The sequence below is a fragment of the Perissodus microlepis genome, chromosome 16, assembly GCF_051167445.1.
Source record: "Perissodus microlepis isolate ML-2025 ecotype Zambia chromosome 16, ASM5116744v1, whole genome shotgun sequence".
Taxonomy (NCBI): domain Eukaryota; kingdom Metazoa; phylum Chordata; class Actinopteri; order Cichliformes; family Cichlidae; genus Perissodus; species Perissodus microlepis.
Window position 1 is genome coordinate 33,139,222 of NC_140476.1, and position 14,572 is coordinate 33,153,793.

Sequence of the window (14,572 nt, forward strand, 5' to 3'; positions counted from 1 at the left end):
ACGAGTGATCTCAGACAGAGGATAGCAGTGAGGGTGTGTTCCTGTGTGTTATTAGCACGTTGGCATGAGCTTAATAAATGATTCAGCTGTATCCATTTGCAGCAGTAGCAGTGCGTTTCCTGTCTACACGCACAGCCTGGCTGTTGTTCCTGTCACTTCTCCAACATCGAGCAGCCTGTTCAAAACGAGAACAGTTGATAACAACGTTGCTCTAGCTGGACTAGGATTCAGCTTCCTCTGAGTCTCGATGTTTTCTAGATCTGGGACAACAAACTGAAGCTAAATAGCAAAGTAGGTTAAAGATGGAGTCCTCCCTGTGAGTGCCATGCCTTCACCTGTTTAACTTCTCCCTGCAGGTGGCGCAGCTGAAGAGTCTGCTCCAGCCGCGTGTGCGTGTGCTGCACGTTGACCTCCACCTCCTGCTGCTTCTCATGCAGGAACTCCAGCAGCTCCTGAACCTGAGAGGCCAAGTCCAAGTCCTTCTCTCCCGTCAGCTCGATTCCTGTGACAAACACACACGTTCTGCTTCTGTCATGTCAACAAATTAGTGTAAAGGAAGTTTTGGAGAACCTCAGAAACCAGAAAAAGGCTGCTATCTAAGAAAGGATAAACAAGCCAAGCCCAGTTTTCAGGATCAGAGAGACTATATTTATCCCCAAGGGGCAATTAATTTGTAATTTGTATGCATTTGGTAAAAATAAGAAATAAAGGTAAATGGCCTGTATTTGTATAGCACTTTACTAGTCCCTAAGGACCCCAAAGCACTTTACACATCCACCCATTCACACACACATCCACACACTGGTGATGGCAGCTACAGTGTAGCCACAGCCACCCTGGGGCGCACTGACAGAGGCGAGGCTGCCGGACACTGGCGCCACCGGGCCCTCTGACCACCACCAGTAGACAACGGGTCAAGTGTCTTGCCCAAGGACACAACGACCGAGACTGTCGGAGCCGGGGCTCGAACCGGCAACCTTCCGATTGCAAGACGAACTGCCAACTCTTGAGCCACGATCGCCCACGTGACAAAGTATGAATTGCTGAATTGCTGCAAACAGAAAAGATTCACCATGTTGCATCTTAAGGACGCTATATTCCCATTTAACTTTTTACTTTCACTGAAAGTGATTTTGGGCTTTAAACAGAGCGTTTAGTTTGTGTGGCGATTCAGAGAGACTGATCCCACCTGGGACCAGAGTAGCACTCTGTTAGTGTCAAGGTCAAGTTTAGTTATGCTGCACAAAGTGCTTTCCCAAAGTCAAATGCACAACAATGATGGAATCCAAATATAACAGAGAAAGATTAACACGACTAAAACAACAAGGACTAAGGCTGTGAGCACAAAAGTGTGCGGCTCAGTGTGCGCTAAAGGCAGTGGATAAAAAAGTCTGGACCTGCCACAGAAAGGCTCTGTCAGATTCAAGTTCAGACCTCATGGTTCACTCCTGCGCTCTCATAGAGGAATCATGTGTGCGTCCCTTACCTGAAGCCTGGACCTCCATGATGTACTGGTGCAGATCTTGACCCTGCTGCATCACCTCATAGGTCATGTTGTTCATGGCTGCTTTCCTCTCTGCGTGCCGCTTCAGCCGCTGTTCTGCCAGACCGATATCCTCTGAGCCGGCGGACGAGGCACCGCCTCCCCCGCTGCTGCTGCTGCTGCTAGCACCCGAGCGGCTGGTGTCATTCAGCTGACGAGACAGATCCTCGTTCCAAGCGTCTAGTTCTGCCGTGACCTGCCAGAACGGGAAAAGCGAGCAATCATAAAGATTCAAGTGAACAACAGAACACAGCGAGAGCCAGACCTGGTCCAGCAGCTGATTTGAGCACTTGGTCCTGACAGACTTTGTGCTGACAAAACCTCAAAATTAGCCCAAATACTTTTTTCTATTCTACTCGGTGAAAGAAAGCGCATTGATTGGCGTTAACACATCACGTCTAGTTTTGCGTGTCTGAGGGTAACTGCACGCACTGAGCCAACATTCCTCTTGCCTGACCTCTATAGTGTACTGCTCAAAGATGCGAAGCTGCAGAAAGATGTCCAGCTTGATTTTGCGTTCATGGAACAGCTCCTCCATCTGGCCCTGGGCTTCATCCAGCTGCTGCAGCACACCCTGTATGTGCGCAATGGAACTGCAGTGTGGCGTCTTATTGGTGGACATGGCTGCATCCCTGCAAAAACACAGGATACAGGAGGAGACGATTCAAAATGGTCCAACTCGTCTCCAAACTCGAGGATGCGTGTGCTCCTGAGAACACGAGTACAGAGGTCATATTTCTCTGTGTTTAGAGTAGCATGAATTCTGCCTGCTCCACTCTGTGTGTAGATGAAGAGCACACACACACACACACACACACACACACACACACACACGGCCATGTCTGTTATCTTTGTGAGCGCATTCCCAGGCTTCTGCAGCTCTTTGCAGACCCTACAGAGTAACCGAAGCACTGCCAGCAGTCGTGCTTGTGCACGATGAGTTTATAACCTTGTGGTGGTGTCGTGTTATTTCATATCCAGTGCCAGAACAGAAAAAAATACAAGTAAAAATAAAATAGGCTGAGTATTAATTAAAATATTATTGATCATTTGGAGAATAAAGCTGTAAAGATATTGTTGTTTCAAGACAAACTGCTGCTGTTCCCTCTGAGTTACTGAAATCATGCTTCACAGTTGGTTTGAGTAAGGAAGGAAATTATGTTTCATTAGCACATAAACACAGAGTGGTGATCAGTATGAAGACGGGAAATGAAATGGCTGGTACTGGACAGATGCAAAGGCACAGCAGTTCCACCCTCCTGCAGTAAAGAGGCATTTTATAAAACAACTGTAAACTCTGGACTTTTCCCCAAAAATCATTTCAGCTTTTTTCTCAAAATGATCACTTTTTCTTTTACTCGTTTCTTCCAACCAGTTCACTTTTACAGCTTTCCAGCTGGATGCTCCAGTTAGTCCAACACTTGTCTGTCGTCCTGTCCCGGTGTCCGACAGGATGGATGGAGATCAGCTGTGTGGGTCCTGACACCACCCCTGAACTCACTGCTCCACCCCTCCTGTTTCTGCTGCTATCACTGGGTTTCTGTTATTTCGCTTTGATTGAACATTTTGTGTAGTATTTATGTGTCTGTGAGTTTTTATGACATTTGAAGTATTGATGCTACAATCTGAGATGCTCTATTAACTTTAGAAATCCTCATTTCACTACTTCAGTTGTTAGTTGGTGTCAGCTTCTCTCTTTCGCCCTAATACTGCCGCAATAAGAAGAGTATGACTGTTACCTCAGCTGCTGCATTAGTTCCTCTCCCTCTTTAATCACATTGAGCGTTGCCTCCAATGTGGCTGTTTGCTGCTGCTGGAACTGCTGGATCAGAGTCTGAACTGAGTCCACAGAATCGCAGCACACATCGTCCAGCAGCTGCTTCTGCAGCTCCTCCATCCACGACCACAGCTGGATGCAGACACGCAGACAGAAATGATCGTCAATGCAAAGAAAGTGAATAACTTCAGGCTGATGCTTCAACACACATCTATCACCTGTCTCTGTAGCTACATGGAATAAATAGTAAAACTGTCCCCACCTCCTTAGTGTGTGTGTGGAAGGAGACAGACATGTCAAGCAGCAGCTTCCTGTGTTCCACCCGGCGGACAAAGTCCTGGATTCGCACTTCCAGGTGTCTAGCTGCCTTGTAGATTTCCTCCGGGTCACACTCTCCTGTCTGCGCAAGCTGCTCGGCTGCCTCCAGCAGCTTGTCTGCGTTGGTGTAAGTGTTCTGCAAGGTAGAGAGAAACATTCCCTTTGTTTGGTATAATGAACCACGGCTGGCAGTGCACGATACCAAAAAGCTGAGAGCAATCGTTTTTTGGTGCAGTTTTCCAGTTTCTATATTTCAATGTTTTTATTGACATTTCCAGCGTTTTAAACAGTCGCCCTGAGCAAACACATTCAGATACAGACCAACAATTGAATTCTGCACTGTTGTCCAATCACAGTCTCCATACATTTTCAAACCCCCTGCCTTTCCTCTGACAGTCCAGGTCAGTTTGTCCAACATAACATGTGACCACATTTCCTTTTGTCTCCAATGATTGATTCTTCCTGCCCCTAAAAGTCCAAAAATCAATACATATTGATGAAGCAGGGCTCTCTGGGTAGATGCCCAGCAGACAGTGTTTGCATCACCTGTACTCCAACTGTCACGATACCCGGAGACAGATCATGTGTTTTGTGTGAGGAACCAAACGCCGACCACAGGACACAGACTGAGAGGAACTGAGGGCGTGCCGTTTATTAAGGCACACTTACAAACACCTACACTGGGAAGAACTTATACATAAACACAAAACCCGGATCACTAGGAAAACCTTGGAAATGTTGACATAAGAAATCTTGGGAGGAGCGCAGCAAAGGTCAGGGGGAAACTCGCACAATATACACAGACAGGAGATGATCGGGGAGTGGAACCACATGGGGAAACAGCTGGGACAAATTAAGAGTGAGGAGACAGAGGGAAGCTCAACAAAGACTGTCAAAATAAAACAGGAAACACAGAGATGCCGACCGGAGACACGTGGGCACGACACGGAGGCAAAGGATGAATCATAATGAAGGAAAACCACAAAACTCAAATATATCAGAAGAACTAAACTCGAGGTTCACAGGAGCTGGAACCAAAGACCCAACAACGTCTGCACTAGCATCTTTCAGGGTTTCTGGAGCTCCGGACAGTCTCACGCACACTGACACAAAGTACCCGGAATACTTCAGACAAACATCAGGAATATCAGGAGACCACCAATTCAGTTTTCAGGGGTAAGGTCTCATTGTCATTAACTCCTGTAATCATCTCCGTCTTGTGTGAACTGATTGTTCCCGAGCGTTTAAACTTGTCGTTTCTATATCAGTTTTCATTGCCCGTAATCTGTTACTGACAGACTCTTGGTCAAAGGCAGCAGTTACATTATAAACACTGAAATGTGTCTTTCTTTATCATTTGGTCTTCAAGGTGTAAGAGCTGTGGTTCAGATGTGAACGACTGATGTTTGGTTTAAATAAAGTGTCTCAACTGCAGGGATTTGAAAAAAAAGCTTCTTAGAGATATCAAAGTTTAGACACAGCCGATCATACGGGCGCTGTTTGAATGAAGAGCTCGCCCATAGTTTAAAGGCTCCTAAAGCTCTTCCTGCTGAAAAGGATGCATTATTGCATCAGGATAGACTGGTGAGAAAAAACGTTTTGGTGAATCCTTAAAATGTTCAAATGGTTGTTTTTATATCGGGTTTAATTTTGATTCTTAAAAAATCATGAACATGAATCCTCCTTTTGCATTTTTAAACAGTGATTTTGTTATTTGAGAATCTCTTTCCTCTTGATGTAAATATAACATTGATCCGTCCGTTCTCTTCCACTTATCCTTTTCCAGGGTCGTGGGGTGTCGGAGCCTATCCCAGCTGTTTCAGGGTGAGCGGCGGGGTACGCCCTGGACAGGTCGCCAGTCTGCTGCAGGGCTAACGGTGTGTTCACACCGTAACACCAAGACACAGACAACATTCACACTTACACTCACACCTATGGGCACTTCAGAGTTACCAATAACCTAGCCCCACTAACTGTATGTCTTTGGACTGTGGGAGGAAGCTGGAGTACCCGGAGAGAAGCCACACAGCAGGGAGAACATGCAAACTCCACACAGAAAGACCTGATGGTGGAATTGAACTCAGGACCTTCTTGCTGTGAGGCAACAGTCCTGACCACTGATGATTTTGTATAATTTATTCCGAAAACTGTCCAAATGTATCACTTTGTTTTATGAGGTTGAAGATACTGCCAGATTTGATAAGAAGAGGAGAACATCATCGGGGTAGAGATATATAAGATGTACTTGTCATTCATTGGATCCCAGTCAAAGCTCGGTGTACTCTCAGTGCTCCAGGCCGAGGGCCAACAGCACTGGTGGAGGAGGGCACCCTTGTTGGGTAGGTCGCTGTTACTGGTTTAGAAGTCATTCCATTTGTTATGCTTGCCAATCGGCTCTGTGTATAAGATTCTGATCCTCTTGAGAAACCCAAACCAAAACCCAATCTGGGAAACACATTAGATGGAACCGGCCATTCAGTTCTATCGAAGGCCTGTTTAGCATCCAATGATGTCCAAGTATCTTAGTATCAGAGTTTTCTGACATTATGTGTAGTAATTCTTATATTATGTAAGAAACTTTGAATAAAACCATTATGTAATCACCTTCAGAAGATTCCTTATACATTTATAGAAGAGGGCGTAACCTTTGTTCTTTGAATTTTTCAGGTCCTGGTGTTTTGCCACTAATGTGTCTCTGCAAGGGCCTGATGTCCACTTACGAGGACATTACACTGCCACAAACTAATGTCCTCTTATGTGAATCTCATTTTTCTCAGAAACAAATATCAGGTAAAAAAAAAAAAATCAGGTAATTCTTTGTTTTTACATTCATCAGGTGCCCATCAGCCCAAACGGCACAGAGAAATTAAAAACGCACTCAGGTCTTAGGAGGTTAAATATGCATTTAGGTTACACTCTGTGATTCTGCAGGTGTTCATATGTGTGCGACTGTTTCTCTGTGTTAGCTATATGACTGCACAGGGTGGACCCGTGTCTCACCCTATAGTGTGGAGGGGCTCCAACCCCCACAGAGAGCTGGACAACAGGTCGACTGATGGTCCGACACTATAAATACATCAAATAAATGCTCCCACACTAATGTAGACTCCATACAAAAGGCTACAATGTTATCTTGTCAATAAGCTGCAACAACCAATCACCTGTAATAAGCCTGTAACTGCTCATAGACAACCAAGTGAAACAGACACAATCCACATACCAAACGTTGTACACACATATTTGCATTGTTAACAGAGTTTTCAGTGTTATCATATTTCATATTAGGACGTCCTAATCAGCCAACATGTCTTTGTAGTGAAGCAGGCGACTGAGCCAACGCTCTCTGGAGAAATGAAGGCTTAAAGCAGGGAGGAGAAGTTGGAAGATGAAGACTTCAGTGGGAGTAAAATAGTATTTAAGTCATTCTGTTTGATGTTCGGGAGGCTCAAAAGTTCATAATCAGATGAGGAGAGCAATGACACAGCATATCAAATCATAAACATACTACTTAACCAAAATGACAACTTTCACAGTATACAAGAAAAGCAACATCACAAAGCAAGACTTGCAGACATGTGCCACGTCTTCCTGTTTGTGCAAATATACTTAGATATTCATCTGACATGTGCTAAATGTATTCATGTTGCAAAAAGGAGAGTGAAAAAACGAGGGAAGGAACAGAGAGACATGTAAACACTGGTGATCTGAAGGATAATCCTAATCCAGAGTGTAAATATCCGATTATACAACTACTCTTTATAGGATTACCACTCGCTTCTTTATGGGATTATCCCTTTACTGTATTAACCAATGTAATAGATTCCAGTTACACCGATGCTTACTGTTACTTACAGACAGCTCTGACACGACTCAAGTTAAAAAGGGCAAACTTTTAATAAAAGATCAAAACTTTTTTCCATATGAAGAGAATAAAATGACAGCGGAGAGATGACCAAACGACTAAGAGAGAACATCGCAGCAACAATAATGTTGTACAAGGACTTTTATTGTCTGAAGCCTAAAAATAAATCAGCCCTTGGACTTTACGCCACACGGCCCCGTGCACCGGCAGACGAGGGGGCCAAATCTGACCGACACGCGATCCAGTCTTCACAACTTCAGCTGCATATAAAGTCAAGTCAACATTCATTTTTGTCTCACATTAAAACCAACCACAGCCGACCAAAGTGCCAAAGTTAGGACTGCAAAAATAAACACACAATAAAAGATAAAGTTAGGCGGCCGAGTGAGCTGTTCATGTGAAGTTTCAAACGTGCACGAGATTAGGAGCAGAAAGGCTCCACTGATCGTCTTCAGTACCAACACACTGCTGTTTGTTTAACACATGACAAACTGCAGCGGTGAAATTGAGGAATGGATGTGGATAACATCTTCTGCAGAGCTTTCAGAAAAGCCTTTGACCATATATGGTCGTGTAAAGGCATTTCCTAATGCTTCCACCAGCAGACACGGTGGTTTAGAAAATTTGGAATTAATCAGGGCAGATAACTAACAGATGTTTGCACAGTGAGCAGATAAACGTGATTAAAAACAATCCATGGGCTGATTTTTTTTGCTTTTTCTAGGCAAAGCTGACCTTTTTTATTTCTACTGCTAACAAGACCTGGACGAATTGGACCTGCTGTTTTCAGCTAAACTGCAGCACAACATAACAAAACAACAGAGAAGAGGAGCCTTCAGAGTAGGATCAAATCCAATAACTTACCTGAGCTACATCTTCAAAGTCGTCGTGTCTCTTCTGCAGGGCTCGGGCTCTGTGGAGGGATTTCCCGACGCCCGTGTGTTTGCTGAGGAAAGCCTCGCCATGGTTTTCTATCCAGTCCATCACCTGGACGGGAGAAAACACCTTCTTTAGATCATCCCGAAGACACGGCAAAGATTTAAGGTCACCTGCTAAACCTCTCGTTGCTACTTCCAACTCTTATTCTGCCGACATGTGTAGAAATACACAAAATGGTCTCAGAGCTCATGAATAAAGAATGAAATCAATGAAACCTTCATGATCTGGGTGGGAAATGTAGGTCACTGCAGCTGAGAAGAACAGGATGTCTCCATGCTATGTTTTTCATATACGAGTATGTTATGAGCTGTTAGCTCTGTGGCTTTTGTAGCCTTTTCTCCCCTGGACAGTAACCCCAGTACTGGTTCCAGTTCATCTGAGACTGGGAATAAACAATGAAAAAACGTGTTTTTGGCCCTGTAAAGGTTTGAGAGCCACTAAAACTCTGACTAAAATAATTTGCTGAAAGAAATTGTGATTTCTTAAAATATATTATTGGCTATTAAGTGGCATAGTGGTGGTCCCTCCTTTCCACAAGGGAGTAGTGGGTGACCTGCCCGTGGAATTTCAATGTACAGACTCCAGAGTCAACCTGCGCCTCCACAGTTTGGTTAACTGAGAAAAATCCTACGAGTGTATAGTTCCCTGCAGCTGACTGGTTACTTGTTCACTTGATTCTTGTATCTGGTGACGTCAGAATGTTTCCACTGCTACACACTGCTGTGTGCCATGTAAGATCAAACAAATCAATGCCTCTTTTTTAAGGCACAAACATGATGTTTGGACATGAAACCAAATGTTGGATCTCTCACTCATTACCCTTTTTTCCTTTGAGTCTCCTGCAGGACAAATATATGTATATACAGCTTGTACATAGCTGTGTAAATACAGTGACAATAATTTGAAGACATTCAGATCTCCAATGATAAAACAGTCCAATAATAAATGGAAATGAGGTGCACGGTGTACTAACAGAGGCCCATTCTTTCCATTAAATGTTCATACTGAAATATTGACATATCTTCATTTCTGCATGTTACGCATGACTGCTGCAATAAAATATGAACCCAGGCAACCCATCTTCTATCCAGTAAGACCAGCAGCTCAGGCTTCAGCTGAGACATCAACAACCTCTGGATCCTCCAGCCTGTCGCACATTAGCAAATTATGTGTTTCAAGGCCTTGAAGCAACAGCTTCAAGGCCTCATGATGTCAGTGCAGCAGGTCCAGCTGGAGCCACAGAGAGGTCAGTGTAGGGTCACAGTGCACACAGACTGAAACTGCAGCTGGACTGTCTTTGGTGATCTGCACACATCGTACACTCAGCCTTCACGTCTGCATCTCTCACTCTTCATCTCTGGGGTCATGTATATCCTGTAGCATTAGCACTCGTGCAACAGCCTTTTTTAGTGATTTATGCACGATTGTATAAGGTCGCTCTCTCACTTTCTGTGCCTGTGCCTCTCTCTCTGGGGGCTCATAGAAAGTGATGCATGACAAGTACAACTTGCAAAGCTCTGCTTTAAGTGAATTTATAACCCACTGATATGATCTCTTCTTCAGTCTGTCTCTTTGTCTTCTTACTTCTCTTAAACACTCTCCCACAGTCTCCCCTGGGTCAAATAAATATTTGCATGGCGCCAAAACTCAGAGCATTCATCTGTGAGTTTGCAGCTCTAACTCGCTCTGCCAAGGCCTGTTTGTACATACACTAAATGCATTAGAGCTGCAGATACATCAGGCCTGTGCAAATGAATTCAATGTGCTGATATGTGTCTGTCCTCCAGAAAAGTTAAAGAGTGTTTTTATATTTCCCCAAAGAAATATAAAAACACATATGTACAGCTGGGCCTTGCATGAAAATTCAACAAAATGGGATTCTTTAATAAAACCTCCTGTACTGTGCAAAAGCTTCACCACACATCATCACACTGACCGACCTGGACAGCTTTTAGCAAACGCTGGCACCACCAGGACCTGCATGCTGTCAGAGCTGAGCTGGTAAATGCATTAGTGATTCCAGTCCAGGCGAATCACCGTCCCAACCACCTGCGTGTTTATAGCCAGCTAGCTTTCATGTGTGAGGTTCATTTGTAGAAGCTCAGACGTTCAGTCTCACTGAATAACAGTTTCGATGATTTGGAAAGCTGTACGGAGCTCGCACTTTTTCTCCTGTTTGGTGCGGCTCTTCCTTACAGCATAGCTCTACACTCAGACGTGGAAAATACACACAACTGAAACATGGAGTAACGTGCAAGAATGCCACCCCTCACTTTCTTTATTTAATAAAAATAGGAAATACTAACACTGATTTGGTGACACATAAATGGAAATAAAGAACACTGACTGCTTCAATAAAGGCCATGACTGAAAGTGCTTCACTGTGTTGCTTTCACTTGATGGTTTATTCCTTGAGTTTGGGACCTTTTTATGCCTGCATGACTCATAGGTCATAGGTCAGTGTTGAGTGGATTACTAAAAACTCTTTAGTCCACTACTGATTTTAAAGGGAAACTATTGCTCAAGTCCACTTACATTAAAGTTAAAATATAAAGAAATGTGGGGGAGGCTGAGACTTTTGCACAGTAATGTTTAACCATGTACCTGCTGTTCCTTACTGAACCTATAGGTGGCACCGTCTGAATTGGAGCTGCATGTGTTAAAGCCCAGCACACTATTGCTGAAGTTTGATGCAGAGACACTGAAAGTCGCCTTCATCGTTTCATGTTAGTGATTTTATTTAACAAAGAACAAAAACCTGCTCAGGCAGAATTCAGAGATGAATGTAACTGATGTGGTGCTTGGTTGTATCTCACTCCTGGTGCCTCACTATCTGACGCTGGGCTTACAGCAGAGCACTTTGTCACGGGAATGTTCCCACACGTCTGAGGCAGAAACAGAAGGCAGCAGAGAACGTGTGGTACGTGTCTGCACAGTTCATCACACACACATCGGTCATTGCTGTCGGTGATGCACGTGTGTCAATGTGTCAAACTGGAGCCACAGTGAAATGTGGGGTCCATATGGGTCCCAGACTGGGAGCCCATAGAATGGGCTGACTGTGGACCGTCCACACTAAGTAGAGTCTCCAGTGGGGCCCATTGTAGGCCTGCAGTGTATGTATGCACAGCATGCCCACACTCTAGATGTGGACTGCAAGCTTGCCCACAGGAAGCCGTGTGGGGGGACCCCCAAAACTGCTGTGAGCTTTGCATTGGCACGCTGAGTTCCCTGCCCACACTGCCCGACAGTTACAGCTACTGCTACCCACTGTTGGCCAGCACGGGGACGTTTGCTAGGATGGGATGAGAATATTTCCATCAAAATCAAAACTGTAATCATTCTGGCTGATATCTCCACCCTGTAGACATGTCCAGGCATGCGCGCCATGATTTCACCACACAGCTCAGGAGATCACAACAGAGGCGCAAGTACAACGGGGCAAAATGGGTCTTCCACTGATAGATGGAAAAATAGCAGACCATCTGAAAAAAGAAGCTGGTCTTCAAGGAGAGACTGACCAGAAGGACGGAAATATAACGTTTTTATGGATCTGTTCTCAGAACCTTTTGGTCACACCCTGAACGCATCGTTGCTGTGTGTTTACCTGTTGGACATCTTGCTGGAATACACAGAGCTGCAGTCTCTGGTGCAATCGGACCTTTCGATGTTGCCAAATGTTCTCCAGACGCCGCTGATGATGAAGAACCTCATGAACCACGTCCAAGATACAGTGCACCTACAGAGAAACACAAATGTTAGCTTAATCGGTAGATGGTATAGGCATGTTTCTTATTGGTAACACAGGGATACTGACCGCTTTGGAGTAATTTGCAGTGGCTGTAAGAGATTCCGAGTTGCCTGGACTGAGAGGCCTCTGGAGGACATCCAGCAGGGCTTTACCATCCTGACTCACCTGCAAACACATAAATCACATGAATCACACGAGCAGCAGTCAGCGGTGCTCCAACTATAAAAGTCTTAATATGTTGACATTTCTAGGATTTAAAGTATGGTTGTGGTCATTACAATAAAACAAAAAAACGACTCTGCCACCTACAAACTGTTCAACCTGAGCGCTCAAAGAGCTTTATACAACACGCCCCATTTAACCAGCTGCTGTTGTGATTTGTCACCATGTAAATAAGACTGAATTGAATCTCTGACCACCAATCACAGGATTATCCTCTGCGAACTGTCTTATTTGTGACACTTTAACAGATTCCCCGACGACAGTGCTTCTTTGTCCACCATGCTTTGCACAGTGTGCACAGAGGTCACCAACTTTCAGCATCAAATGCTAATGACCTCCAAACTTCATGTGGCACTTCAGATTAGTTCGAGAGCAGTTTGTAGAGAGCTTAATGGAACGGGTTTCCATAGCTAAGCAACTCTGAGGCTTTACATCACCAAACACAACGCAAACCATCTGATGCAGTTGGGTAAAGCACACCGGCACTGGACTCTGGAGCAGTGGAGACGTGCTCTTTGGAGCGTCAAATCTTCTCCGTCTGGCGATGGATGAATCTGGGTTTGGAAGCTGTCAGGATAATGGCACTTCTGACTTGAGCATGGAGCAAGTTAGATGTGGAAGAACTCTGGCTAGCACAGTCCTGACCTCAACCCGATAGAAGACCTTCAGGGTGAAATAGCCGGGACCAGACCTTCTTGTCCAACATGTCTGAGCTCTGCTAAACATTGTGGAAAACAATCACTCTCAGAAGAGTGGAAGCTGCTGTTGCTGCAAAGGGTGGGCCATTAAAGCCTTATGGATTAAGAATGTGATGTCACTCCAGAGCATCTACACACGTATGTGGGTGAAACCAGAAACACACATTTTCCTTAAAGAAATAAACATGTAAGTAATAATAAACTTTGGGGCAACAGTCAGATGTCTGTACTTTCCTCACCTTAAGAACTCCAATACCAGTGTCCTGAACTGCAGCAGTCCTTGTTCCCGTTGAGTCTGGCACACAAACCAGTTTGTTCTCAGCAGTGGGTTCTGCTTAGAGTGGTGTTCTAGTGTGCAACAGATCTGAATATGTGGCAGAACAAGCTAAACTGTCCCAGCAGCTGCAATCCATCATGGACTGTATGACTGTGAGACTCGAGACTACTCACAGCCATAGGGGACCACTGCAGCATAAAATCCAACATGCTCATTAGCAACAACTAAAATGTCAAAAAAAGAAAAAGAGATTATGTGTCGCAAAATATATCTGATGCACCTGTACAGCCCACCCAAGAGAAAGGCTTCTATAAACGAATTAGCATGGCACATGTCACATTTGCATAAGTATGCAAAAAACAATGTTTGTCACATGGTTGTACAGATTATTGAAAACCAGAATCCAAAGGATCTGAATCCACTGCAGGCATGACAGATCCCACTAAAGAGGAAGTCTCTCCTCCTTTAAAGCAACCATGGGATTATCTCTCACCTTCACTCATTTAACCCCCGTCTAAAGATAAAACTCCAGAATGCTGCTGCGAGCACAGAATACATTTACTGAAGTGTCTTCACACAACAGCTTGAAGGGTTAGTGCAGCAACTGCCCGATGGCACCCTGTCATCACAGCCAGTCTCAGTCCGCAGTACTGGCAGCATCCACAAGAGGCTCTGGAGCCCAAATATTTCAATGTTTTTTACACGTGACATCGTTTAGCTTTACAGCAAAGTTTCTGGACATTAAAGATGTTTTAAATCCTAAATGTTTTCCAGACAAACAGGTTGTGGAGTGACCACATTACCAAAGTGACCAGCTCTTCACAGATCACAGACGCTGCAGGCACACAGCCGGCGTTATGCTGCAGAACCCAGTCGGATTTTGTTTTTGTGTGATGTTTGTCAGCTTCAGCTGCCGCTAACATTCATTTGAGTGAGTAGGTTGGGCGGTTTACCTCAGTGTAAGCCTGGGTCACTTGCTCATAAAGGCTCTGGTGACGGTGAATGGCAATCTCCAACTCCTGCATCTCAGATGGTAATCCGCCCTCGCTGCAGACTTTACACCAGGTCTCCACCTCAGACAGAAACTTATGAATGAAACAGACACACAGATGGATTCATACAGTGTGTGCATTCATGAGAAGATTCATTCAACAAAATGATGTTTCTCTGGTTCCTTGACAGTAT

The 14,572-nt window shown here is 44.6% G+C and overlaps 1 protein-coding gene across 3 annotated transcripts in view; it reads right to left on the bottom strand.

Moving 5' to 3' along the window:
- The window catches only part of kalrna (kalirin RhoGEF kinase a), a 154,165-nt gene that overhangs the window by 75,044 nt on the left and 64,549 nt on the right, over window positions 1-14,572 (bottom strand). For all 3 annotated transcript variants that reach the window (XM_084954647.1, XM_084954646.1, XM_084954648.1), the window contains exons 11-19: window positions 14,341-14,472; window positions 12,257-12,355; window positions 12,047-12,178; window positions 8,365-8,487; window positions 3,583-3,774; window positions 3,283-3,452; window positions 2,001-2,175; window positions 1,487-1,739; window positions 336-502 (exon numbers count right to left, since the gene is read on the bottom strand). In XM_084954647.1, the coding sequence (XP_084810773.1) occupies window positions 336-502; window positions 1,487-1,739; window positions 2,001-2,175; window positions 3,283-3,452; window positions 3,583-3,774; window positions 8,365-8,487; window positions 12,047-12,178; window positions 12,257-12,355; window positions 14,341-14,472 (1,443 nt within the window). The remainder of the gene's footprint in view (window positions 1-335; window positions 503-1,486; window positions 1,740-2,000; window positions 2,176-3,282; window positions 3,453-3,582; window positions 3,775-8,364; window positions 8,488-12,046; window positions 12,179-12,256; window positions 12,356-14,340; window positions 14,473-14,572) is intronic.